This window comes from Octopus bimaculoides, chromosome 23 (assembly GCF_046866305.1).
Source record: "Octopus bimaculoides isolate indiv1 chromosome 23, ASM4686630v1, whole genome shotgun sequence".
Lineage (NCBI taxonomy): Eukaryota > Metazoa > Mollusca > Cephalopoda > Octopoda > Octopodidae > Octopus > Octopus bimaculoides.
Window position 1 is genome coordinate 34,006,627 of NC_142950.1, and position 27,747 is coordinate 34,034,373.

Below are 27,747 nucleotides of genomic sequence, written 5' to 3' on the forward strand. Positions count from 1 at the left end.
AAACTGTTACAGTTATAACCATTTTATATTTTTGTTTTGCTTTTTTTTTTGTTCAGGCATTGTATATCAATGACTGTATTATTCAATGTTTCCTTACTCCTTAAAGATAGTCAGTTGAGATTTGGTTGCTATTTCTAGCAGGTCAAGAGATTTTCTAAGATGGTGGACCAAGAAATGTTCTGTACAGCAAGGAATGTTTTTTTAAAAAAAAAAACATTTATTGGGATTAGAATGGTTATCAGGTTGGAGTGACTGACAAAATGTCTGCAGTATTTCTTCATAGTCATCATCTAGGACATTTACCCCCAACCCCCTAGGACAACAGATGATGATTTAAAACTTCTTAATATATTGGAGAGAGGGTAATTAACCAAAGATGGGCAATTGTCGTTGGGGGAATTTGTCCTAGTCGGGTAATTTTTCCTGATATACAACATTCTGGGGTTACTAGTAAAAGACCACCTTTATATAGGGCCCAATAAGAAAGTTCTAGAAAGTTAAATCATGTGATGGCTTGACGTTGATTGGTTGGTTAACAAGCCAATCATGTGAAACTACTAAGGCTTGTCAGTGACCCAGCGATTCAATTTCGAATTCACTACACACTTTTCAGGATGGGGGAATGACAGAATCATCAGAGCATTGGGAAAAATGCTCTGATTCTATTTGTTTGCAGTGATCTACGTTCTGGGTTCAAAATCATAGTCACTCATTTTTGTGCGTTTGCAAATTACTGGAAAACGACTGAATAGATTTTCACCAAATTTGGTAGAAATACTCATTGGGTGAGTGGCTCGAACTCATTATTTTGGTTAGATTAACTTCAAAACTGGCGGACAGTTGAATCAAAAGGGTTTTCTTTGTTACATAGGACATAAAGGATCAGTAGGGGAAATAACTCTTGATGTTTTCTCTGTAGGGTGTCAAAAGACGTATGGTTTCATATTTTCGAGAACTTTGGTAAATATGTAGATGCACGGACTACCGCACAGCGATTTAACATAGACCATGTGGTCTTTGCAAAACATTCTGACCGGGGAACGAAATGGATCTTCAGTAAGGTCTGGTACTGACACCAGCCGCTGTAATTCTGTTTCTTCTTATGGTAATTCTTTACAAAAAAAAAAAAAAATTAAATTTCACTTTGCCGAGAAAATTGGGATTTTTAATGTCTTTCATGGAGTAATAACAGCTGAAGGTGAAACACATGAGGATAAATTTAAAGATAGAGACATTTAATCGCTCCACCGAAAGATAACCGCTGGCACCGGATGTAAAAAGATTTGCTTCGGCTGCGCATGTGTGGAAGCATACATCTACTTCCGAAACACAGATCATGGCTTTCGATTTAATGATTAAAGGTAACTTTTACTCTGTTTCTCTTCGTTAACTTATATATACAAATATATTTACTGTCATATATATACATATACAAACCTATGCGTACAATAAATTACATCGTCTTAGATGTTAACGCCTGCATATATGCACACACACACATACCTATACGTACAGATAAACACCCGGACCAAATAAACAGACGTCGTCAGTTTTGAAAGATTTATTTCTAGGAACAAAATAATATCATTTGATGCATTTAAATACTTAATCCCGCATTTATTAGACTTGTTTTGTGTATAATGTATTAACAAGTTGTGTCCGCACAAATAAAACAATCCGTCCTTTCATTTTCTCTGCCTACTATTTCTGGGAGGGTCAACAGTTTATTAAACCAACCATCATCTCCGCCCACTATTTCCGGGAGTGTCAAGGGTTTAGTCATCCGCCCGCTATTTCTGGGAGGGTCAATTGTTTATTAATCCATCCGTCTATCCATCATATCCGCCCTCCATTTCTGCTGAGACGGTCGCGGGGGTAGAGCCCTCAGGTCTTCCATAAGGTCATATCTAAAGCAACCGTCATTAGACTTTCCAGCTGGATTCCCAAGCGTGACCAACTGAGACTAGGGATATTATCCATAGACTACCTTCCATTCTTGGGTCTACTCCTTAGGGCTCACCTCGAAGAAACCGTCTTGTAACATTCTAATTACATGTCCGTGATACCCGTGATGTGACCTCTCAATGCAGAGAAATAGCAGCTCAACCTGTGATCTCCGAGCTATACACCCTGTCGAATAATGTTATTCCAGACAACTTTTATTCCCCTTCAGCTAGAGATGGTATTATACAATGAATAAGATATTTTCTTGTTTCTATTTTCAAGACTTGAGTGAAATCCAAAGCCGACTCTATGACCACCGTCCAGTCCTACAAGGAGATGTATTATATTTCTTCAAAGAATTTGAGGTTGGTTAGTTTTTCTCTCCGCTTGTGTTGTTGTTGTTATTATTATTGAGGCAGTTAGCATGCTGGGTAAAATGCTTAGTGGTATTTCGCTCATCTTTCTGAGTTCAAATTCCGCCAAGGTCAACTTTGCTTTCCATCCTTTTGGGGTCGATAAATTAAGTACCAATGAAACACTGGTAACATGTAAAAAGCACTCATTCCCTCTTCACTCCTGGAGTGGTTGGCATTGTGAAGGGCATCCAGCTGTAGAAACCATGCCAAGTCAGACTGGAACCTGATGCAGCTCTCCGATTTACCACACCAGTCAAACCGTCTAACCCATACCAGAATGGGAAGCAGATGCTAAATGATGATTATGTGTGGGTGATGAAAAGTTCCTGGCTTTAGGGCTATTGCAAAAGGTCTAGCTGAAGGCCCAACCTTCTGAGTTCTTTTACAGAGCTTAGAAAAAATGAAGGACAACTACAATAAGTATGTGAATCTGAGAACGGAATATATTAAATAAAATCATAACTGATTCTCTTCTATTTTCTTTTCCTCAAAGCCAGGAACTTTTCAGTACCCCCTCATACATACATGTAGATAGAGAGAGAGATAAGCATTTAATCAAAGGGAATCAATATTATATATATTGAGTGGTTGGCGTTAGGAAGGGCATCCAGCTGTAGAAATTCTGCCAAATTAGATTGGAGCCTGGTGTAGCCATCCGGTTGCACCAGTCCTCAGTAAAATCGTCCAACCCATGCTAGCATGGAAAGCGGACGTTAAACGATGATGATGATGATGATGATATATATATATGTGTGTGTTTTTTTTTTTTGGTTTTTTCTTCAAAGGAAAAGAGAGGCCATCGAGACTTTACAACTCTTCAGAAATGTAATGAAGAAGTGTCGTTGATGCAAGATCTATACCTGCCTGGTTGTCTACAGCAAGCTGAAATCTGCCTCACAGATATTGCTAGCAAGAGTAAGTCTAAAAGTCTTCAGATATTTGCAGAGTTTTGTTGTTGACATTGAAGCAGACTGCAGTACCTCCTTTGAAGAAAGAATGATGAGGGCTCTCTGTAGTTTGATGTGGTCACCTAACCACTGATAGGTATGGGGTTCAAATCTCAGTGCATTTATTGTCTTTTTTTTATCAGTTAGATGTTTAACCCTCAAACGGTGGGAAAGGGTTACTTGAATGTGTGTGCCAAACAGCAAAAAAATCTCTTAAGGGTAATTTTTTTATTCATTTTCACAAAAACTATAATTGTTAGTCTTTTGCACAATAAAATTTAGAATCTTTATCAGAAAGCGCCGTAAAATATTCATTTTCCTTTAATGATAAAAGTATCTGTAAAATTTTTGAAACATCAGTTGATGATGTCCACTGTTTAAGGGTTAATATCTAAATCTACTCAGTTTGACTCCAAGGTCAACTGACTGAAGAGACCTATGGTCAAAACAGTTCCAGCCAACGACTATTGTATCTTTTCCTGGCATTGTGCACCCTGGGTTACATTATCCAATGTGATTTGTCCTTGAAATAGGTGATAGAATATGACTAGTGAAGCCATCATGAAGTGGTTCTCTTGTTGATTCAAGCAATCTCAGTTTGCCCAGAAAATTTGGTCAGCCTGGGGCTATAGTTGAAGACACTTGCCAAAGGTGCTCCACAGTGGGACTGAACTCAAGGCCACAGAGTTGGGAAGTAAGCTTCTTACCCACACAACCACGGTCAACAGTACAGACCATACACCAGTAATTTTACTTATTTCTTTATCATTTTCAAAACTAATTGAAACAAAGACAATGTATTTCATCGGAAATATGGCAACAAAAAGAGTTGAGTCAGCTGACATTTCAAATGACACAAATGATCAAAATTGTCAGAATGGTGCAGCTATAAAAACACAATTGATTGGAATTGAACAGTCGGTCCAATTGACCACAACTGGCAACTCCAACCAATACAACTGACCCGATGGTCCAACTGCTTTCTTTGTTTAAATCTTGTCTTGACAAAATGTTGATGTCCCAAGTCCATTGTTTTCTTCTAAATATTATTGCAGCCAACACAGCCACCCAAATTTGTGACAGAATTTGTAGCAAGAAACACCCAGAGGTAAGATGTCGTTTCTGAATTGTTGTGACCCTACTTTAGAAGATAGTGTGAACACGGGATCATCTCTTAGTAAAACTCTTATTTTTAACTAACTTATCCCTTGTACTTAGTACAATACCAGATCTCTTATCTGGTTTCCAGTTATCCTGTGCAGTGTACTGTACTCTGTATTGAGTAAACAGATCCTTGTTTTTGAAGTTAATTTGCATAGTGTGTTTAAAATAGTTTTGCTCACTTTTTTTTTTAAAGTGGATTGACAAAGATTAAACATTCTGAATTAGAATTGTATCTGTTAAATAAAATCATGTTATTTATTTTTCTTCATCTAATTCGACACTGATTTTGTGTAACTTCTTTCTTTCTATCTTTTAACAGACAGACTACCTTGACGAATGCCGTCAACAACGGTCAAAAGAGTGGACGGACTTTATGACGGAACAATGTAAAAAAAGTGCTGAAGTCGACCAAATGTTTGAGGCTGAACTGGGTACAATAAAATCTGTCCTTAGATAAATTGCTAAATACAAAACCATGTAAAAGAACAATTTTCAGTAATATACATTGGTCATATGGAGGGACCAAATACTTCAAACTGAAGTCTACCCCCTTAACCCCACCCTCCCAATTTTACCCCAGAGAAAACTAAACACCCCACCCACTTCCCACATCGTTATTTATACTGTTCCAAGTTTGTTAATAATTGACGTTTATAAAAATTGTTCTTGATTTAAGTTTCTCTTTGTTGTTGTTGATAAAGATGATGGATTGGCCGAATCATTAGAGCATTGGACATAATGCTTTGTGTATTTCTTCTGCTTAGGGTCCTAGTTCAAGTCCTGCCAAGGTCAACTTTGACTCTTGTCCCTTCAATGTTGATAAAATACCAGTTAAATATTTGAAAGAGTAAACCATTCTTAGGAATTCTTTGAAAATAAAACAAAGTTAGGCATAAACAGTATTATTATTATTATTATTATTTATTGTTTAAGGGTTAAAAACAATGGGGAAGTGGCCAAAACATTGAAAAAAAAAAAGACAAGATAAAAATAATCCAAAAAAAAAAAAATGCATTGATTACTTAAAGACAACAGTATGAAGCATGGCACCTAGGCACTGGACAATATTTTTGGTCATAAGGACATCTACATGTTCTTCTAGATGGCGCTTGGGGTCCTGCAATGAAATAGAAACTTGGTAAACCATTGAAGATGACAATGAGCTTTGTTGCTGGATGAGAATAAGAGAAAGTGGGTGGGGATCCAGATTGTGAGGTGGCTCAAGTGACAGGTGTCACCTTGTTGTTATGGTAACTAGTACAGCTTATTATATATTTAAAGTGAAAGGAAAGGGGAGGATATTTAACAAATGGTATTTTAATTGCTGGTAGGGCCACCATATTTCGTTTTGCAACCATAATCTACCACCAAATATATTAAAGGTTTATGAGTCAATACTGTGTCCTACACTGTATTAGCAGGGGATTGTTTTCATTGTTTAGCCCCTTGTGGGCAATAAAGAAATCAGGAAACGTTTCTCTCGTGGATCATTGTGAATTAGAAAGAAATTTATTTAAAAGTTTACCTGTTTGCCCACATTTTTGATAGCCAACTGTTCTGAAGTCATTGTTTCTTCTTCCTCAAGGGCCTATGAAATACAAATAGTACAAAAAAAACAACCTTAAGGAGATTTAAAATAATTAAATCTTATTACATTTGAGCCATACTAAAAACAAAGTAAAAATATAGCAAAACTAGGAATCTAATGAAAATTGATGAAAATTAAATTTGTCCCACTGACCTTGTGGTAGTTCTTGGCCAGTTCCAGCATCTCTTTGACAATTTGCTCATTGAGTTTGCAATGACTGGTGTAGTCTTGTAATGTCAAACCATCCACCCAGCTCTTCTTGTGAAGGTTCAGTAACATCTATTTGGATGGAAGGAGAAAGAGGTGGTAACTGACATGTATCTCTCTCTCTCTCTCTCTCACATACACTAGCGTACAGTCTCATCACATTATCATCCAGTTGTGCTTATTGTACAGGTTGCCAGGACCCGTTTTTTCCAGTCTGTTCAGCCCACCATTACACATGGTAGGGTCTTCTCGGGTGCACCCATGGTCTACCAACATTTGCATACCCATGCTCTCCCAGAGAAGAACATCGCTGACGATCTTATCGCTTGCTCTCCAGCAATGTCCAGTGAATCTTGTCCTTTCTTCTGATTACGTGTGCTATTGGTGGTAAGTTACTACAGAGAAGTAGAAAATCTGTACAATTTCCAGTAGACTGATTGATATTACTTAGTTCTTCCAGTGGTGGTGGCAGTGAGAGAACGATGAGAAATAACAAAAAACAAAGAAAACAATAAAAGCAGTTTCAACTGACCTTTTGTTCTAGTTCATTTTTACGGTAGTTGATAGCAATGGAATAATAGTGTCGGTTGAGACCATGGATTAATGCCTGTAACAAGACAAAGGACAGTGAATGTAATATTCAACACGGTTAAAACGTATCTAAAAACTATTGAGGTCCTGTGACAACTACTTAGTTTATATCTACTGTGGAAGCGTAATGGCCCAGTGGTTAGGGCAGCGGACTCAGAGTTTTGATCCCCAGACTGAGTCCGCCGCCCTGAGAAAAAGAGAATTAAAAAGAAAAAAACAAAAAAGAGATAGATAGAGAGAACAAAATTAAAGACTACTAACTTGGATTGAGGGTTTATGAAGATGTCCTAAATTGGAGGTTGTCTGTCTTGGCTCCTGTCCAAGAACCATCATATTTGGATTGATCAGGCGGAAGGCATCGATAACGACCTGCAGCAGGGGAAAGAGAGAGAGTGTGAGCAGACAGCAAAAGTTTACCATCATAACATGCAGTCAGTTGTAGATATTGTTCAAGTGTAAACATCACTGGCTTCAAATTTTGGCACAAAGCCAGAAATTTTGGTGGGAGAGGGTAAATTGATGACATCAACTCCAGGGTCCAGCTGGTACTTATTTTATCAACCTCAGAAGGATGAACAGCAAAAGTTGACTTTGGCAGTATTTGAACTCAGGCACACGAAATGCTGCTATGCATCTTGTCCAGCGTGCTAATGGTTGTCAGCTTGCTGTCTTATTTGTGTGTTCACTATAAATATTTACAACAACCACTGGCTGCATTAGTGAGGAGGAGGAAATGATTATCCCATTTGTTACCAACCCGGCTGAAACTGGCCCTGGCTCTGAGTACAAATGTCTTGTTTTCATAAGCTTTGAATTAAAATCTTCCACCAAACCTTAGTCACAATTTACATTCCTAACATTAGCTTAATGATAACTAAGTTATTTTACTAAATTCTTTGTTATATTTTAAATTAATTGAAAGAAACACAGCATCTCAACAGAAATACAATAACGAAAGGGTTAAACAGTGAAATAAGGTTCAGTACTTTTCCTTTCACACTCTGGATGGGATCTACAACAACAGCAACGGCCCTTTCAGATAAGGCTTCAAAACTCTGTTGGGTGTTGATATCTACACCAGACAACCAACAACCAAAACCTGGATGGGAATGGTACCAACCAACTACCATTTCTGGCCTGAAAGTAAAAGAAACAAAGAGGTTATACAATGGTGTTTACCTGAACTGTAGTATAAATGGTTAAAAGTATTGAAAAATTGAATCAGAAAGTAAGGGATCAGAGATTGTAGCCAGACAAGGAATAAGTCTATATAACTGGAATTCCCTCAGTTATGATAATGAGGGTTCCAGTTGATCTGATCAATGACAGCCTGCTCATGAAATTAACATGCAAGTGGATGAGGGCTCCACAGACATGGATACCTTTAGTATAGTTCCGAGTGAGTCAGCGTGACACAAAATGTGACAAGGCTGGTCCTTTGAATACCAAGTAAAACTGATTTTTGTCAACTGAGTGAACTGGAGCAACTGGAAATAAAGTGCCTTGCTCAAGGACATAATATGACTCTGGGAATCGAACACATGACCTTATGATTGTGAGCTGAACACCCTAACCCTCATGCCTTCACTATATATGGAGGGGAGAAAAAGGGAAAAACAGCCCCTGAAGAGGATCAGAGAATGTATCAACTGAAACACATACAAGACACGGTTTAATAATGTAGAAACATTAAATTAATGAGTAGAGACTCGAGTGCTGCTGGTAACAAGGAATCCCATACAACCTGTAGCATGGTGGGGGTCATCAGCAAACTAAACCAGAACCCCCACAAGGTTTGCCTAGTGAAGAGGGTTGTTAGAAACCCAGCAGGACAAAAAACAAGATCTGGGTGTATTTTTCATGATACGACAACTAGAGAGACGACCAGTATTTGGCATGAGAAATAAGAACTATGTGATGAAGGCAAGCACAACTAACATTTAGATAAGGCGAGAAGAACTCTACACAAGAAGACACCATCCCAATAAATACATCAGATCATAAATGATTGTGTTCACAAATTTTAATAAGTTTCTGCTTATTATAAGTGGGTGTGAACTTGTGACCTCTACAAGTTTCTTCACACTCGAGTTTTTCTATAATGCCAACTTAATAGAAAGTGTCACTTCACCTGCCAGTCTGTTTAAGCATATCTAACATCTTGGCTTGGAAAACAGGATCAACAGCTTCCACACTTACACCCTAGACAAGAAAGAAATGGTCCAATTAGCTTCAAAGGCAAAAAATTAAATAAATTCAAAATTATCTAAAAAAAAAAATAACATAAAATAGCAATTAAATTTGACATTGAGAGAGAAATTAGTTCGGAGATAGAGAGGATAGAGCAAATCTTAAACTCAGTAACAAACTAAAGGAACACTGTTGTGTACATACCGTTCCAGACTGTGGCATGGCAAATACATCAATAACTCGTACAGTATAATCATCAACAAATTCTCCAAGCATAAGACCCATGACTTCCATGGGGACACCAGCACGGCCATGTTTTAACATCTATAAAAACACAAAAATAATAGGTTGTATTAACATTCAGAAATTCCTTAAAACAACAGCAACAACAACAATAATGGTTTTGAATTTTGGCACAAGGCCAGCAAATTTGGGGGATGGGGTAAGTGAATTACATCAACCCCAGTGATACTTATTTTATTGACCCAGAAAGGATGAAAAGCAAAGTCAACCTTGGTAGAATTTGAACTCAAAACGTAAAGACAGACAAAATGCCGCTAAGCATTTTGTTTGTCATGCTAACAATTCTACCAGCATGCCACCTTAACGATCATCATCGTCGTTTAATGTCCGCTTTCGATGCTGGCATGGGTTGGATGGTTTGACTGAGGGCTGGCGAGCCAGAAGGCTGCACCAGATTCCAATCCGACCCGGCAATGTTTCTACAGCTGAATGCCCTTCCTAATGCCAACCACTCTGAGAGTGTAGTGGGCGAAGTTTACGTGCTACCGGCATTTCAAATTTTGGCACAAGGGCTGCAATTTTGGGACAGGAGGTAAGTCGATTATATCGACCCAGTACTCAACTGGTACTTATTTTATCAAAAGAATGAAAGGAAAAGTCGACCTCAGCAGAACTGGAATTCAGAATGAAAAGATGGATGAAATGCCACTAAGCATTTTGCCTGGCATGCTAATGATTCTGCCAGCTTGCTGCTTTAATAATAATAATAATAATAATAATAATAATAATAATAATAATAATAATAATAATAATAATAATAAAAGCAATAATAATTGTTCAAAGTTTTAAAAAAGTCAATAAATGGGAAAGAGAAACTGACCTTCAGAAGAGCAAGAGAAGAGATGTAAACTTGTTCAGCCGTGTCGACAGTTGGGGCATCTGTTGGGGGTGCACCCTAGAATACAAAATAGCATTTAATTAACAATTTGAACTATATTAATAATTATGAACTAATATTTACTGATAACAAACTACTCTGCCAGCCTACCTTCCTACAACTATTTGATTTCGATCAACTTTGGTTTTAAATAAACCTTTTAGTATTCAGGTTACTGTCAAATGCAATGCTTATTTATTCACAATGTTTTCAATTAATCAGGTATTATCTCATGGCTTTGAGATTTTGATGATGTGGTTATTTTCCAGAATGACATTGTAGGGTAGGTGTGAGAGGCCAACACCATCCAGTCTGAACATAAAACAGTAGAATATTTCGGCCAGATACGGCCAGTTTAAATGCCAAAAGGTTAATATTAGTGTCTGGTTTCTCACAGAGGCAAAAGGAGACGGATTATTTTTGGAGGAGGAGGGCACAGTTGATTACATTAACTGTTGGCACTTTATTAATACATGAATCAAACACCTAAAATATGGAAAGAAAGATCAATCACAGAGGGATCAACTAAATACTGCAAGGTATTTTACTCAGACTGACAATTCTGCCATTTTAATAACAATATTTTCAACTTTTGTGACAATGATTCCAAATTTTACGAGAGAAGTATAATTATCTCTTTTAATGCCAATCTGTTTGAAACTGCCCCTGTCTTAGAAATCTAAAAACCATCCATCTAAATTCAAACAGTAATTTATATTCTGAACATATCAGCCCTCCACAGGAGCAAGCTTAAAAGTCTGCACAGAGTGCAGCTTTTAAGCTAGTTAGTAATATTTTCTCAACTCCAAGGGACCTAACCAAACACCACAAGGTGTTTTAATCCATTAGTCTACTGTTTCTACTAGCCACTTCTCTTTATAGTAGTAATAATAATGAAATAATATACCTGTCCAAGAGACGGCACTCCACCTCCAAGCCGAAGTAATCGATCCATTATAGCTTTTTAATCTAGAAAAAAATAAATATATAAAATAAAATTAAAATACAACCCTGAAACACAAGCATTTTGTAGATTGGAATTAGCACCTTTCTTTCAACTGGTTGCAGAGAATAAATTGAAAGAATTTTTACATAATTACTGGTATCCATTAAGATTGTAACTTTTGTCATTTCGAACCGCCTTCTTTCCTATTCCCACCCACTTGTATATAATGTGGGGTAGCCATGTAGCTCCTCTGTAGCATGGAAAAAAAAAATGCTTGATGATGATGACAAGAGTATCTTCAGTCAAACCGTCCAACCCATGCCAGCATGGAAAATGGACGTTAAACAACAAGAATGATGATGAATATATATATTCTTTTATTCGTTTGTCATTTGACTGCAGTCATGCTGGAGTACCACCTATAGTCGAACAAATTGACCCCATGACATATTCTTTGTAACCCCAGGACATATTCGATCAGTCTCCAGATTTTTATCGCGTGATGTCTTACTACAGCTAAATGAAGCAGTTACATACATAGTCAGTAAGGTGGGCAAATCCAAGAAGACCCGGCAATCAGAATGTTGAAAATAAAATAACGAACCTTTCTAGTATAAGCAAAAGGCCTAAAATTTGCGGGGAGGATTGTAGTCAATTACATCGACCCCAGTGCTCAACTGGTACTTACTTAATCATCATCGAAAGGATAAACAGTAAAGTCGACCCTCGGCAGAATTTCAACTCAGAACGTTTAAACGGACGAAATTCCGTTAAGCATTTTGTCCGGCGTGCTAATGATTCTGCCAGCTCGCCGCATTAAATAACAATGCGAATTAATGGTTTCAAATTTTGGGCACAGAGACGGAGAAAATGCTTTGCGGCATTTTAACCGGCGTGCTAACGATTCTGTGAAGGACCTTGAAATAGAGGTCTTAGAAATGTGACATCTAAGAACGACAAGTGTACCTCTGGTCATCGGAACTTTGGGTATAATACCAAATGGCACTGCTGAACACTATGGCCAAAACTCAATTTTTTTTCTTCATCTCATGGTGCTGCCCACATCGCAAGAAAAATACTGTCAACTTGAAAATACCTGATTCTCTTAAAACTTTCAAAACTGAAATATTACAGATTTAACAGAATCTTAGTTCTCAAATTCTGGTCTATTTTCCCAACATTATATCATTGCTAATCATAAGTAAAAACGTCTAAATTGCTGTTGCTTGAGGTCTGTGCGTGACAATTGAAACAGATCGTTTAAAACAAAGCAACAACATAAATAATAATAATAATTTTTGATGAGGCACGAAGCTGGTTTATGCAAGGGAGGTTGATTAATCCTGTTTATAGATTATATCTACTTTCCCTATCAACTAAAACCGGCAGGTTTGGGACTCAAAACAGTAAACAACGAAAATAAATACAATTTAATGTCCAAGCAGAAGTGCACTCAATACATGCGGTTGAGTCGATCTGTGTTGTCACCTGAACGAACGGCGATACACAATAAACCATTAGTTCAAAATACACCCACGTACAAAATGATAATAATATAACAAAAACACAGAGATAGCCATGGAACTATCATAATAAATTAATAAAAGGTTGAAGACACTTACTGTCCGAGAATTCACGAGTGATTCAGCAATAAATAACCATAACGGAACCGGGGATTTTGGGATAGCTTAACTTCCGGTATATGTTACCGGGCGCCGCTACCAGTATTACTTCGGCTGTTTCCGTAAGCCGGTCTATATCGAACTCTCGACTATTATTTTATATGTCTCGTTGTATAGTAAAATAAAATGGATTTAAAATAATTTATATTATATTTACTATAATGTAGAGTGTTTTTTAATTTTAATTTTTTTTTTGTCGACAGAAATCATCCGGTGAATTAGTTGTAAAGTCTATCAGAAATATATTGTCCGGGTCTTGAGAGTAAACGTATCGGAATTAGTGATACATGCTGGCATGGGTTGGACGGTTTGACAGGAGCCGGCCAGGTAGGAGACTACACCAGGCTACTGTGTCTGTTTTGGCAGGGTTTTTACGGTTGGATGCCCTTCTTAACACCTAGCAGGGTGAACTGAATGCTTTTTATGTGGCACCAGCACAGGTGAGGTCAGTTTTGGTATGGTTTTTACAGCTGGATGCCCTTCCAAATGCCAACCACTTCACAGTGTGGACTGAATGCTTTTTATGTGGCACCAGCACAGGTGAGGTCAGTTTTGGTATGGTTTTTACAGCTGGATGCCCTTCCAAATGCCAACCACTTCACAGTGTGGACTGAATGCTTTTTATGTGGCACCAGCACAGGTGAGGTCAGTTTTGGTATGGTTTTTACAGCTGGATGCCCTTCCAAATGCCAACCACTTCACAGTGTGGACTGAATGCTTTTTTATGTGGCACCAGCACAGGCAGGGTCACCAAGTAACATGCAAGACAAAGAATCTTTGAGAGGAGATGGGGGGGGGGGGCATTAGAGGAGGGGATCTTGTGTCAGATGATGAAAGGTTAGAGTGTGACAGAGAGGCAGAAACAGGTGTTTTGCTATAGTGGAGGTACATAGTTACCTAGCCAGGGAAGTGAAAAAGTCTTTAACGTTTCGAGCCTACGCTCTTCCACAGAAAGGAACTCCCCTCCAGCTGAGCATCCCTAACCTTGCAGGCTCACAGATGCTGGTGTCACATAAAAGCACTAATGCTGGTGCCACGTTGAAAACACGCAGCACACTCTGTAAAGTGGTTGGTGTTAGGAAGGGCATCCATCCGTAGAAACCATGCCAAAACAGACAATTGGAGCCTGGACAGCTCCTCTCATGCAGTCCAGCCCATGCTAGCATGGAGAAAGGATGATGGTGATATATTGTTTCTCCATTGGATTTACAGTCAGGGTTGTGATTGCTGATATCTAGATTAAATTTTATGTTCCTTTACCAAGTCATACACTAGTCCTCAAGGGATTCTCAGCTAATTTACCAGTCATATGAGTGACCCTTCATTGGAATGCAATTACAGGTGTGTTTTTGCCAGGGCAGATCCTTGATTTAGGGTGAGCCAACAACTGGAGACTGGAATAATTTTGTGGGATTACAAAGAATAAGTGGCTTACAAAGAGTAAGTCCTGGGCTTGATTTCTTCAACTTAGAAAACCCCTTAAATGTGATGCTCCAGAATGGCTGCAGTCAAATGACTGAAACAAGTAAAAGAATAAAAGAGTATAAGTGCAGGCACGGCTGATGATAAAAAGCTTGCTTCCCAAGCACATAATTCTGGGTTCAGTCCCACTGTGTGGTACCTTGGGTATCTTCTACTATAGCCTTGGGCAGACCAAAACCTTGTCATTGGATTTGGTAGACGGAAACTGAAAGAAGCCCATCGTATATATATCTGTCTTTGTCCCCCACGACTACTTGACAACCGATGTTGGTGTGTTTACGTCCCCGTAACCTAGCAGTTCAACAAAAGAGATTGATAGAATAAGCACAAGGCTTAAAAAAAAAGAACAAATACTGGGGTCGATTATTCGCCTAAAAATTCTTCAGTGCAGTGCCCCAGCATGGCCGCAGTTTAATGATGAAACAAATAAATGGTAAAAGAGAATTGTAATCTACACCATTGCAAAATTTAGCTCCATAAAAAAAAAAAAGAAAAAATCTGTATTTCTTAGAAAGTTATAAGATTCAAAATAGGTGTGTGGGTGTGCATAACATCTTCATTTAACGTCGATTTTCCACGCTGGCGTGGGTTGGACGGTTTGACAGAATCTGATGAGACGGTCCGATGTCAGATATTTATTATATTACATATATAATACATATTTTATATAATTATATGTATATCATATGTAATATACATAATATATATATATATTTCGTATAGTCACTGCAAATATTTTTAAAGCTATAGATTACCAATAAAAGAAATATTTCTTCATTTTTAAAATGAGTTCTATTCGAAAACGTGCAGCCAAATATAAAGAAATAGTTTTAGATGATAAGATCAAAGAATAAAGAGTCAAAATGCCGGTGGATGAGTCAGATTTTATAAGAATCAGTCTGGTTTCCATGAAAATACATTCAAACTATAGTGGAAAAAAAATCAAACACTACGTATATGATTTGTATATTTTATTTTATTAATATAATTTTTCCTCATTTTAAACCAAGTAATAATTTAATTTTAAAAAAATTCAGAATTAAAAAAAATTTAATGTAAGATTAAAGTGTATCCAATCCATTTATTTTCTTTCGGTTTTCGAGTTTCTTTATTACCGGTTTCGTTTCGTCATCTCTTATATTTCTTTATCCTGTCTCTCTTTCTTCCTCACACTTTAAACATTCCGTGTTTTCTCTCAACTCTCTTTCAACATATCTGTTTGGTCATCATGGCTGATACTGCTGCACCTTTGACTGTCGGCGGCGATAGAACTTCTGGTCAGACAGTTCGGACTCAAAATGGTAACTAATTCTTTCACTTATATTATGTTCTAACTTCTCCCAATTAATCGTGTCGTTGTCTTCGTTCTAGCTGCCTTGCCATTGCTTTCCTATCTCCTCCACATGGTATCCCCCCCATCTCACGTGTGAGCTTTCTAGAAGATTCTTGTCTTTGAAATAAATTAAAATATAAGTATATATTATCTCTCTGTTTGTTATAGCTGATATTTTTTGAATAAATATTCAAATATGAACTTTAAAAATTACATTTCATAGGTTTATTGTTTTAAAATTTCTCCGTACTACAGAACAATGTATATTTTCTATTAAATGGTCTTGGCTTAATAACCATTCCGTATTCCGCCCAATTATAAGTCTATTAAGGACTATTATAATATCAATAATAATCAAGAAAACACGTTATTACATGTCTACTGTTACCTATGTTTATGAACATGTCCTTGTATGTAGATATTGACGCATTGCTAAGCTGACATAGGCGTCCCATCTTTAGCGGCGGACCCCCCACCCAATCTTTTTGTACCACGCACCGGTTTCATGCAAGACAATTTCTCCACAGGCAAGAGGACTGTGTTCGTTAACGAAGCTTATAACATAAAATTTAATTATTACATTTATAATACATATATATAGTTTTAGGGAAAAGAATCAAGGTTCACGAACTCATCGATGAAAATACTGTGAAATTTAATTTTAACTTTTAATAAATTGATTTTAATTGAGTTTTTACCTGTAATTTTGGATTTTTATCCCTAATATATATATATATATATATATATATGATGCAAATACACTCGGGAAACTGCGATAATCAATAAAATGGAAATAAAATATAAATTTTATTCTTTCTGTGCGGCTCGATATCGAATGATTCACGCACGGTTGTTAGGGGCCTCCTATTTAGGTGGAGATAGGACGTATTTGTGCTATATAATGTGAATAATGCATGTATTAATCAAAATCAACAGTTACTTGAATTTATTGAAGTAAATTCTAGATGGTTTATCATTTGCGATATTAGAGGAAGAAGAGAACGTGAGGTTGTGACGTTCATGCCTTTACAGAACAAAAGAAACGAAATATCAGTGACATTTGTATTCTACCGTTAACTTGTCTGGCGTATAGTAGGGTCGTACTGTAGCGCTCACCGTGGTTTTGTGTTCAAACCCTTCCGAGCACGAGGAAATAAAGGACTAGTCTTGCATTGAGTTTAATGGCTTCAAATTTTATTTCCATTGTCTAAACATAGTGGATTGGCGGTGCGTCGTAATGCCTTGCAGTGTTTTTGGTCAATATAGCAGTACTGAACAATTACCTATTATTATTATTATTATTATTATTATTATTATAGCGGTGAGCTGGCAGAATCGTTAGCGCGCTGGACGGAATGCTCAGCGGTATTTCGCCCGTCGCTACGTTCTGAGTTCAAATTCTGCCGAGGTCGACTTTACCTTTCGTCCTCTAGGAGTTGATAAAATGAGTACCAGTTGAACACTGGGGTCGATGTAATCGACTCATTCCCCCTTCCCCAAGCTGCTGCACTTGTGGAAAAATTTGGAATTATTAAATTAAATCCCAAAAGCCGTATTATGGTCTAGAGCCATACTTTGCTTTGTGCTGTTTTTAAAAATTATGATGTAACTATTTGTTTATGTCTCTACACTGTTGTGGCAATGAATGGCTGCAAGATTGATTCCATTAGTTTAGAAATATTCTTTGACAGTCACTGTCTGTGGGTCTATTGTGGAAATTGACCGTGTGACTAGTTTGCTGTGTGTTTGATCAGATGGTATAGATGTAGTGTTTAACAACGTTCTAGATTGTTACAATTTCCTTGTAATGTTTGTGGATTTTTTTGTTGTTGTTGTTCAGCCCTAGGTCATACCTGTAATTAACCCTTTAACATCCAGGTTACTTTGCCAAATGTTATGTTTGTTTATGCACGTGGTTTTGAATTAATCATGCAAAGTTATAGATTTCAACAATGTGATTGTTTATTTTTAGGAAGGTAGGGTAGGTGTGAGATGTCAGATCTGGTTGGTTTGAACATAAAACAGAATATCTGGGCTGGATATGACCAGGGTTAAAGGGTACATAAATTGTGGACATAAATTTCATGTCTTCATAAATGTTGTGTCTTGGATTGTTGGACATATAGTCCCAGAGTCAAACATAAAAAACATTTGCATACTTAAATATTCATCATCATCATTATTTAATGTCAGTTTTCTATTCTGGCAAAGGTTGGGCAGTTTGACAAGAGCTAGCAAAGTCGAGGGCTGCACCAGACTCCATTTGTCTGTTTTGGCATGGTTTCTACAGCTGAATGCCTTTCCAAATCCAGCCACTTCACAGATTGTACTGGGTGCCTTTCTATGTGGCACCAACACATTTTAAAATGAGATGTATCAATCAACTGTATTGTATATCCTAATAATCCAATCCATGCTGGCATGATTTGGACGGAATAATGAACTGGGTTCTCCAGTTGATTTAAGTAGGGTTGGGGAGGTTGTGCCTGGAGAATAGTTGAGAAGTGTATGTTTTGAGCAAATATGGCTTTTGAAATAAACTGCCCAAATTAAGTTTGACACTTTGACATCAAGTGTGTTTGTGTTAATAAATTTTGTGTTTTATTAATATTTTTCTTTTTATCTGTTACAGTGATGGCAGCATGTGCAATTGCTAATATTATTAAAAGCAGTCTTGGTCCTGTAGGACTCGACAAAATGCTGGTCGACGACATTGGGGTAAGTAATATGATAATATCAAACAGATACTTTATATATTGTTTAATTGGTCATATTGTTGTCTAATTAATTAACTCTTTCTGTGTGGTCACTGTAAGTTATACCTTCTCGAATCTTCAACTTTAAAGGTGGCTACCAGAACAAACAGTACAAAACCTTGTTCTGGAGTAAAAGTTCAAAGGGGGTGGGGAAATAACATTTCAAAATGTTTGGGTCATATGTATTTGCTCATATTCCATTTGTAATTAAAATTTCAATGTAGTGGTCAGTGAATTTTGACAGTACACTATCAAATGACATGTTTCAGTGTTATTGCTGCTCTTTAGCAAAGTATTAGCTATTTTTCTTTAGTCTATTTGCTTGACCTGTTTCCGTCTACAGTCTTCTGAACCCACTGCTGGTTTTGTTACAAAATCTATTTAAAAGGATTCATATTTTTTAAACAAAACCTTTCAGCATAATTTTAAGAATCTTTTTGTGGCTAAACACCAGCTTAATAATGATAGTTATTTTACTAAATCTCTTTAAAAAGTATCAAACTTAATTTCGACAGTTTATTTCAAAAGAAATTAGATCCCCAAAGGATTGTTCTGCTCCATTCATGAAAACTTACAAGTTTAATGTTTGTTTTGTAGCTAATCATGATATCTGTTGAGGTTAACAATCCAATGTGTTCTTTATTTGATGTATTTCACCATTTTATTTCCTTTTTTTTTTAATTCTCAGGACATAACAATTACCAATGATGGCGCTACGATCCTTAAGCTATTGGAAGTAGAACACCCAGCTGCTAAGATTTTGGTAGAATTGGCTGAACTACAAGACAAGGAAGTAGGCGATGGAACTAGCAGTGTGGTAAGTGGTCGTTAACTGTTATGTAGAATACATTAGTTTGATTCAATCTATGCTAAACTGTCTCTTTCTCCTGTCTTACTTGAATGTCTCCATGAGATCACAGGTCCTTTGTGAAATATTAAGGGCTAATAGTCCTCATTCTTAAGAGGCTTAAATGTTTTTCATTTTTATCTGCACCTTGTCATGGGCCTTGTTAAGCATTGTAATTTCTCATTCAGATTTGTGTAGTTGTTTTCCTATATTCTGGTTCTCCTGATTCTTTTTATCTTTCACTGTTTGGCAATAGTAACTGTCAAATTGAGGCTGTTTTGTTGTAGATGAAGGAAAATAAAAGTTCTGTCTTTGTATTAAGCAAGTAATACTATAAATCTTACTAGCTTGCAAGTTTCTTGAAAACAGCCTGGTTAAAAATTTTTTTTTTTCCAAATTTATATTTTGCCCCTTAAAACTCAACAGCATGATGATCCATTCGGTGAAGAAAGGGAATAGTTGACAAAGTTTCAAAAATTGCTTTTTTCATCTTGAAGGTGAAAATCCTCATCTATGCAAAAATAGAGCTTAATTCATACTCTTTCAAAATGGAAATTTAAGGGTTGGTAGTTCCATGTTTATAGCTGGTAAAAAATTACAAAGTTTTGAAAGTGAGTCGGAAGATTTAAAATCTAAATTTGTTTTATTTCAGGTGATCCTGGCTAGTGAGTTACTGAAGAATGCCGATGATTTGGTTAAAAGTAAAATCCATCCTACCACCATTATTAGTGGTTACAGACTGGCTTGCAAGTGAGTGGGTCTTCTTCTTCTGACCCTTTAGCGTTTAAACTGACCGTATCTGGCCAAAACATTCTACCTGTTTTAAGTTAAACTGACCAGATTCAACCTCTCATACCTACCCTACAATGTCGTTCTAAAATAAACAATCACATCATTGCAATATTGAAGCTATGAGATAATGTCTGACTAATTCAAAATAATGTGAAGAAATAAGCAATACATTCGACAGAAATCTGAATGCTAAAGTTTTGAAACTCTCCAACAACTGAATAATACATGGTTCGTACCATTATTACTAACAGGTGGTTGTGGGGATGGTGATGTAACACCACCACTACTATCACTATCCCCACAACCATCAGTTAGTAGTAGTAGTCATAGTAATTAATGGTGCAGATAAATTTTGTGATTGTTTTTTAACCCAAGGTCAGTTGGTTCAAATCCAGAAATGATTTGAGGGATATTTCTCAACTGTTTCGAGCAATTGAGCACCTTTGTTTTTAAGACAGTATCCTGTGATTTGAGGGAGTGTTGCTTGCTATTTCTACCAGGTCTACTGGCTGTATGGAGGTCTCTTTCTATGGTAACATATAGCAATTCAGACTTAAAGTGTTTTAAGATAAGCCACATTCAATTGGTTAAAATCCCCCAAAATTTCAATCTTTAGGGGTTGCAAGAGTGTGAGGGATGGTTAGAGACAGAGAATGGATGCGAGGATGAATATAATAAAGAAAAGTATTGAGGAATTGTAAACGAGAGAGAGAGAGAGAAGAGTAGGTGACAACTGTAGAAATTGGATCAGATTGAAAAATGACCAATGTGTGTTTTTGTAACTTTATATATTTTTTTTCTTTTCAGAGAGGCTTGTCGTTACATTCAAGAAAACCTATGTATTAACACTGATGAATTGGGTCATGAATCCATCCTCAGTGTGGCCAGGACCAGCATGGCCAGCAAGCTGATTGGAGCGTATCCTTATTTTGATTATTTCTCTTGCAAATCACTTTCTCTTCCTCTCTCTTGTGAAGCATTTAGACCAGCCATGCCTGGCCCAAACATTAAAATTCCTCACAGAATTCAACTCACTTATTATCACTATGGCAAGGTTATCTTGTATACATGTATGTGTGTTTGTATTGATTTGTTTATTGTATATCTTTTTGCCTGGTTATGTTTGTATCGTGTCTATGTTTTTGTCAGTTGTATATATATATATGCCACTAGCTAATATTTTCTTAATGAGCTAGTTTGTTATGTATGTATATATATATATATATCTTTGTTGGTTGTATATATAACTGTGTGTATCTTTTTGTGTTGGTTGTATACATTTTTTGTTTTTGTTGTGTGTGTGTATGTTGATGTTTCTTCCAGGAGATTCAAATGGAGACTCTCTGAAACGTTTTGCAATTTTTCACTGTGACATGAATTGATTTGACTTTTGCACTAAAATAATGTCTACTTAAGATATTGGTAATAGCAGCAGTATTAATAATGGTAGCCATTGTACTGTTTCCCTGGTAGTCTTAAAAGGAGCATAAACTAATTTCCACAAAGACCGATTCCTTAACATCCCACCAGAGAAGCTGACTTTTTTGCTAACATGGTTGTTGATGCCGTACAAGCTGTAAAGATCACTGACTCCAAGGGAAATTCTCGTTACCCAGTGAAAGCCATCAATGTCCTCAAGGCCCATGGTCGAAGCAGCAGGGAAAGTGTTCTTGTCAATGGCTATGCTATCAATGTCACTGTTGGATCTAAAGGTAAGTTGGTTCTTGGTTTTACTGGTCTCTCAGAATTTACTCTTCCTCTCTTCAAGCCATTTCCTCTTCTTCGCTGTTGAAGTATTGAATGTGAGATAATGTGTGCTTATAATATTTAAACTGGCCATATTTGGCTCAAATACTCTACCTGCTTTATGTTAAAAAAAGGCCAGATCCAGCCTCTCACATATACCCTACAATGTAATAATATATACTAGCAGAGAGTGCTTTAACCCATTAGCACTTATGATGGCCATATCTGGCCTGAATAATCTACCTGTTTTATGTCCAAACTGGCCAGATTTGGCCTTTTACGCTTACCTTACAATGTCATTCTAAAATAAATAGTCACATCATGGAAGTCACAAAGCTATGGGATAATGTATGTTTAATTTAAAACAATGCAAATAAATAAGCATTATAGTTGTCAAGATGATGATGATGATGATGTCTCCAGTGTCTGTCTGTCTCTTGTAAAATGTATCAGTCTGCCTACTTAATAAAGCATTATTAATTCCTGTTTCTTTTCTTCCAACAGCCATGCCAAAAAGTATTACCAATGCCAAAATTGCCTGCTTAGATTTTGGTCTCAGGAAAGAGAAAATGAAGCTTGGGGTTCAAATTCTAATTGATGACCCTAGCAAACTTGAAGATATTAGAAGAAGGTATTTATAAGCACTTTTGGTAAACAACTCCAACCCCCACCCCTCCGGCATCTGATAGTGAATAATTGTTGCAGCATTAGTTTAGCTTTTCCAATGTATTGTGTTAATATGCAGGGTCAGTTGATTTTTGTTTATATTTTGTAAATGATGAAATGGTTCAAACAAGTACTTCTATAGTAAAGCAAGTGCTAACATATTTAATCTAGTGAACCAACAAACGTTAATTAAAACCACACTCCACTCATGTTGCTATTTTTAGGATAAATTGTGGTGAAGAAAGACATAGGGAGGAAGTGCAGGGGAGTACCTTGGAAAATTGAATCTGATGAAAGCAGAATGTAACAGAGAATGATTGTGATTCTTAGCATGTTTCAGTGAAACCTAGTTTAACTGTTGCTGCAGATCTTAGGATTGATTTGAGAATGAACAGGGCATGGAATGGTGTTATATCGCAATACTACACTGGTTGTGTGAGCTGCGAAATCCCCGTCGCCACTGTTATATCGCATGTTCGGATGACCTCTACTCAACTACACCGACGTCTAGACTTCTCCCTCTATATCTACGTATTGGGCTAGCCTACTTCATTGTCTGGGGCGTGTCGACGCAATAAATGGTAACTTAAATGAAGGATTTTTAAAAGAAATACCTGAGGATACCTGCTGTTTGAAAAAAAAAAAACAAATAATAAAGTGACTACATAATGTATTGAACTAAACATAGTGTAGTATATTAAGAAATGCTATTTATTCCTTTTAGTTACCATATTTCTGTTGAAGTACTCAGCTTTTGTTTGAATTAATTTTGAAAATAATGTAAAATGAAGTAATTTAATTTTGACATTATCAAGTTGGCATTTGGAACTTGACAAAAGTTTGATGGACACTTTTAATTTAGATCACTTTAAAAACAGGAAGTTTGTATTAATGAACCAGGGACAGTTTCAGGTGGATTGCTATCAGAAGGGTTTCTCACCCCTGATGTGTAGAGTTTTACCCTTTTGGCTTCCCATAAATAAAATTTCCTTGTTTAGAAAAGTTTTTTTTGTCATTCTATAATTTGTCTATTTTCCACAGAGAATCTGATATTACCAAAGAAAGGATTGAAAAGGTTTTATCATCTGGAGCCAATGTTATTCTCACCTCTGGTGGCATCGATGATCTATGCCTGAAGTACTTTGTAGAAGCTCGCGCTATGGCTGTCAGGCGTTGTAAACAAGCCGACTTAAGAAGAATTGCCAAAGCAACAGGTGGTGAGTAGCATATAAAATATTTTCTGGTTTGTTTGGTTTTCTCATATTTTTTACTCCATCTGTTCATCCATCTTCTCTGCTTACCATTACCAAGAGGACAACAGGGGTAATCTTCAGGTATCTTCTCCATCAGAAGCAACTGTCTCCTGCTGGTTGGCTTGGTTTGAAGAATCTGTCTTGCGATTCTTTCCTTTGATGGTTCTAATTGCGTGTCTTGTACCAGAGTTGTGACCTTTCAGTGTGGAGGAGGAGTGACTTGGCTTAGAAAAATTCCTTGATCTCGGAGCTATACACCCTGAGTAATGACACTCCAAAGATCCTTTGTAGGAATCCCATTTCAGTCGCTTGTATTCACAACCGTACTCTTTCAGTCATTACTCATCATACACCACCATATTGCTTTACCTCCTAATTTGATGTTTAGTCCTAAATTCTGATCAAGAGCATGTCTTTCTGTCTTTTTTTTAATGTGGTGTGAGCTGACTGTAACAGCACCTTTGTTGGGTTAATTGCAGTCCCATGTGGTAGCTATTTCATTTAGATTATTATTACTCTTGAGAAAGGTATGGATATCATGATGTTCCCTGTTTGTTGTCCTTAGTAGCCTGGTATGAAATACAGATATTTGAGCTTTGAAAATGTGTTCTACCTCTGCATAAAAAGTGGTGGTTGTTTCCTCCTGCATTCTGGTTTTATAATATAGAACCTGTGAGATAAATATCCTTTTTGAAAAGGTCTAAGGCACCATAATAACATCAAGTACTTATTCCTTCTTGATAGCTAGATAAACTAATCCAGATTAAAATACTGCCCAGAAACCCACAGAAATCTCTAGAGTGTATTTAAAGCTGAACAATTAGAATAATACCCTACTTAGCTACTTTATACTTGATATATATCTGTTTTCAGACCAAAGATATGCTACTCTCTCTTTCTCTAATTTTTTTCAGTTATTTTAAAGAATACTTTTTAGCTTGAAGTTCCTTTTCTTTCATTTTATAATCTATAACTTAAAAGTTTCACTTAATTTCAATGCATTTTTAAGGTGTTATGTGCTTCTAATGAATTATTTCTCATTGAATAGCTGCTCTATTGACAAGTCTGTCCAACCTGGAGGGGGAAGAAGTTTTTGAGGCGTCTCAGCTAGGAAATGCTGAAGAAGTTTTCCAAGAGCGCATTTGTGATGATGAACTCATAATTATTAAAGGGTAAGCTTTGCTTTTTTCGTAAATCTCTCTCTACAATAAATATTGTCATTCCTCAATTAAATTAAATCTCCCTACATCCAATAAATATTGTTGCTCCTAACTTCCCTAAATCCAAGAATTCTGTCATTTTGCTTTACCTTTTTTTCTTTTCTTTGTTATTTACCAATAACCACTCGTATATCTGAATTAATCATTGTTTATTTCCCGTTTTTATTGTCTGAGATTGAGATTAATTTTTCTTTTATTTCAGTCCTAAGGCACGCACTGCTGCCTCAATCATTTTGCGCGGTGCCAATGATTATATGTGCGATGAAATGGAACGATCCATGCATGATGCCCTCTGTGTAGTGAAGCGTGTGCTTGAGTCCAAATCTGTTGTTCCAGGTGGTGGTGCTGTCGAAGCAGCATTGTCAATATATTTAGAGAATTTAGCCATTTCATTGGTGAGTCAAAAAGTTTTTGTTTTTCATTTTTGAAGTGTTTGGATATTCTTTTTAGTTATATTATTTTTTTTAATGCCTTGTGTCTACTGTACACATAGATAAAGCTGGAGTGTAAGTCTTGATTGTAAGCATCACAAACCATTTTGGAAGTCATTATTACATGATGTCCGCATTTCATGCCAGCATGGGTTGGATGTTTTGACATGGACTGATGGGTGCCAAGGACTACATAAAGCTCCAGTGTTTGTTTTTGCAAGGGTTTTATGGTTGGATGCTCTTCCTAAGGCCAGCCTATTTCCTATTTATATATGTTTCAATACTTCCAGAAGCCTATATCTTGGTTATAATTGATGTGGTGCATAATAAAAAGAAAAGCATTTCTTGAGGTATTTAATTTTGAGAATAATTAAAAGAAATTGGAAGGAGTTACTTGAATAATGTAGTCCTTATTAATAGGCACTTGGTACATAACAAATTTTTTATTGTGAATTAGGAAGGGTATCCAGCCTTAGAAACATGCAGAGTTTGGTGCAGGCTTATGACTTGCCAATTCCTATCAAACTGCCCAGCCTATGTCAGCATGGAGAACTTACATCACATGATGATGATGATGTAAATTTTGATGGTTAAAACGGAAGATTTTGTCTGAAAACAAGTCTGGTTCAGATTGGTGGCATCAAAAGAGTTTAACGGAGGTTAATTGGGGAATATTCAAGATTAGGAGAATCAATTTCTCATGTTGATCCTTATATTACAGTTGTATTTCCTTTTCATTCAGGGTTCACGTGAACAGTTAGCTATGGCAGAATTTGCACATTCCTTGCTTGTTATCCCCAAACAATTGGCTGTGAATGCTGCACAGGACTCTACCGAATTGGTTGCTAAACTGCGTGCCTATCACAACATGGCACAGACCATTGAAGGACAAGGAGACCTTAAATTGTAAGTATTACATTAACTTGTCAACGAAGACTGACACATGTCTGAAGGGGAGGGCACAATCATTTTGTTATTTTTTAGGGTTTCCTTTCAGGTCTATAGTTGAATGGAATAGGGGTAAAGTGGAGGAACATCCAGGGTTACCAAAAAAAGACAATTTTTGAAACTATCTTGGTGCTTAGAAGAATTGTTAATTTTGGACACAAAATCAAAAGTATCCCAAATAATGCACTCAGTGTTTCTGTTCCAGGAAGTAGTCAAGTAGCCATTCTTAAATTTTGGCTGCATAACATTTATATCTGCTGCAAATTGGACTCCATGGAGGAGAGTTTTGTGGTAGCTATGTCCCTTTATGTTCAAATTTGCTTTTTTGTTTTAATCCAATTAAAGGGACGTTTATTTTTTTTTTTTCTCAATTGCAGGATTGGTTTAGATTTGTATGAAGGAACGGTACGTGACAACAAAAAGGCCGGTGTCTTGGAACCCACTCTCTCCAAGATTAAGTCCTTAAAATTTGCCACGGAGGCTGCCATTACAATCCTTCGAATTGATGATATGATCAAATTGGCCCCTGAACCAAAGGATAGAGATCCTCATGATGACTGCTGCTAATAATGTGGTCCTTGTCCGGTTCTTTCTCTCCCAAACTGGTGCCAGTCAAATCTGCCACTGTAGTGTGATGAATTTATTTCTAAATGTCCGCATCTTGTTGTTCTAAACTGCATTACATGTAACCCCACCCTGCCACTATACAACAGCTTCACTGTAAATGGGACTTCATTTCTCTTTGTACTTTTTTTCTTTCTCATTCTCTCACTAAAGTAATCCATTAAACACAAATCCCTTGGGTTTTTGTTATTTTTTTTCTTTTATTACCGTCTATAATATCTAATGCCTGTGTTACAGCTCACACAGTCACCACTCTTGGCAATCACCTAATGCAAACAAGATTTTGTGGTTTTGTAATAAGTCTGACATGCTACTCAAGTGTATTAGCAGAAATGATATAGTTTCTTAGATTGGGAAGGAAATTTCAGAAAAGAAGTTTCATTATTTTATTTCTAACTCTAAGTGTTTAGATTACTCTGTCAAATGTAATGCTTATATATACATGTGTGTATGTATGTATGTATGAAATAGAAAAAAGCTTTGTATCTGCCTATGATACAAATTTTTCTCACTGATAAAGGACTTTATCAAAATGTTAAATTCTTCCAGCAGCTAACATAAAAGAAAAAAAAAAAAACCTTTAAAACAATTTTCACTTACAGAGTGCCACCATTTTCAATGGATTCTATCTATCTATACACACGTATGTGTATTGAATGATCCAAAAATGATTTTTTTGTTTTTGTGTAGTTCTTTGATTCTTCTTAGTAACTTATCTAAGGAATGATCAAGTAAGTTACTTCTTTTGCTTAGTCGTATCCATCAATGATGGCTGGTGAGACAAACTGTTTTTG

General features: G+C 36.6%; 3 protein-coding genes across 3 annotated transcripts; 2 read left to right on the top strand and 1 right to left on the bottom strand.

Annotated features, from left to right (window-relative positions):
• The first annotated feature begins 566 nt into the window (after nucleotides 1-566).
• LOC106876960 (biogenesis of lysosome-related organelles complex 1 subunit 5) lies at nucleotides 567-5,146 on the top strand. Its single transcript, XM_014925728.3, has 5 exons — nucleotides 567-1,361; nucleotides 2,227-2,309; nucleotides 3,146-3,275; nucleotides 4,363-4,415; nucleotides 4,791-5,146. Exons 1-5 carry the CDS (start codon nucleotides 1,337-1,339, stop codon nucleotides 4,926-4,928), a joined length of 429 nt encoding a protein of 142 aa, XP_014781214.1. The 5' UTR covers nucleotides 567-1,336; the 3' UTR covers nucleotides 4,929-5,146.
• A 222-nt stretch (nucleotides 5,147-5,368) lies between these two features.
• Nucleotides 5,369-12,926, bottom strand: LOC106876959 (ubiquitin C-terminal hydrolase PSMD14). Its single transcript, XM_014925727.3, has 11 exons — nucleotides 12,796-12,926; nucleotides 11,135-11,196; nucleotides 10,171-10,245; nucleotides 9,252-9,371; nucleotides 8,989-9,059; nucleotides 7,844-7,994; nucleotides 7,119-7,226; nucleotides 6,799-6,873; nucleotides 6,213-6,338; nucleotides 5,997-6,059; nucleotides 5,369-5,588 (listed from the first exon to the last, which is right to left on the bottom strand). Exons 2-11 carry the CDS (start codon nucleotides 11,180-11,182, stop codon nucleotides 5,490-5,492), a joined length of 936 nt encoding a protein of 311 aa, XP_014781213.1. The 5' UTR covers nucleotides 11,183-11,196; nucleotides 12,796-12,926; the 3' UTR covers nucleotides 5,369-5,489.
• Nucleotides 12,927-15,548: 2,622 nt separating this feature from the next.
• Nucleotides 15,549-27,124, top strand: LOC106876958 (T-complex protein 1 subunit alpha). The gene is made up of 12 exons (XM_014925726.3): nucleotides 15,549-15,638; nucleotides 18,303-18,388; nucleotides 19,115-19,243; nucleotides 19,926-20,023; nucleotides 20,873-20,983; nucleotides 21,596-21,777; nucleotides 22,316-22,442; nucleotides 23,519-23,694; nucleotides 24,779-24,902; nucleotides 25,153-25,345; nucleotides 26,124-26,287; nucleotides 26,707-27,124. Exons 1-12 carry the CDS (start codon nucleotides 15,566-15,568, stop codon nucleotides 26,894-26,896), a joined length of 1,653 nt encoding a protein of 550 aa, XP_014781212.1. The 5' UTR covers nucleotides 15,549-15,565; the 3' UTR covers nucleotides 26,897-27,124.
• Nucleotides 27,125-27,747: the final 623 nt, after the last annotated feature.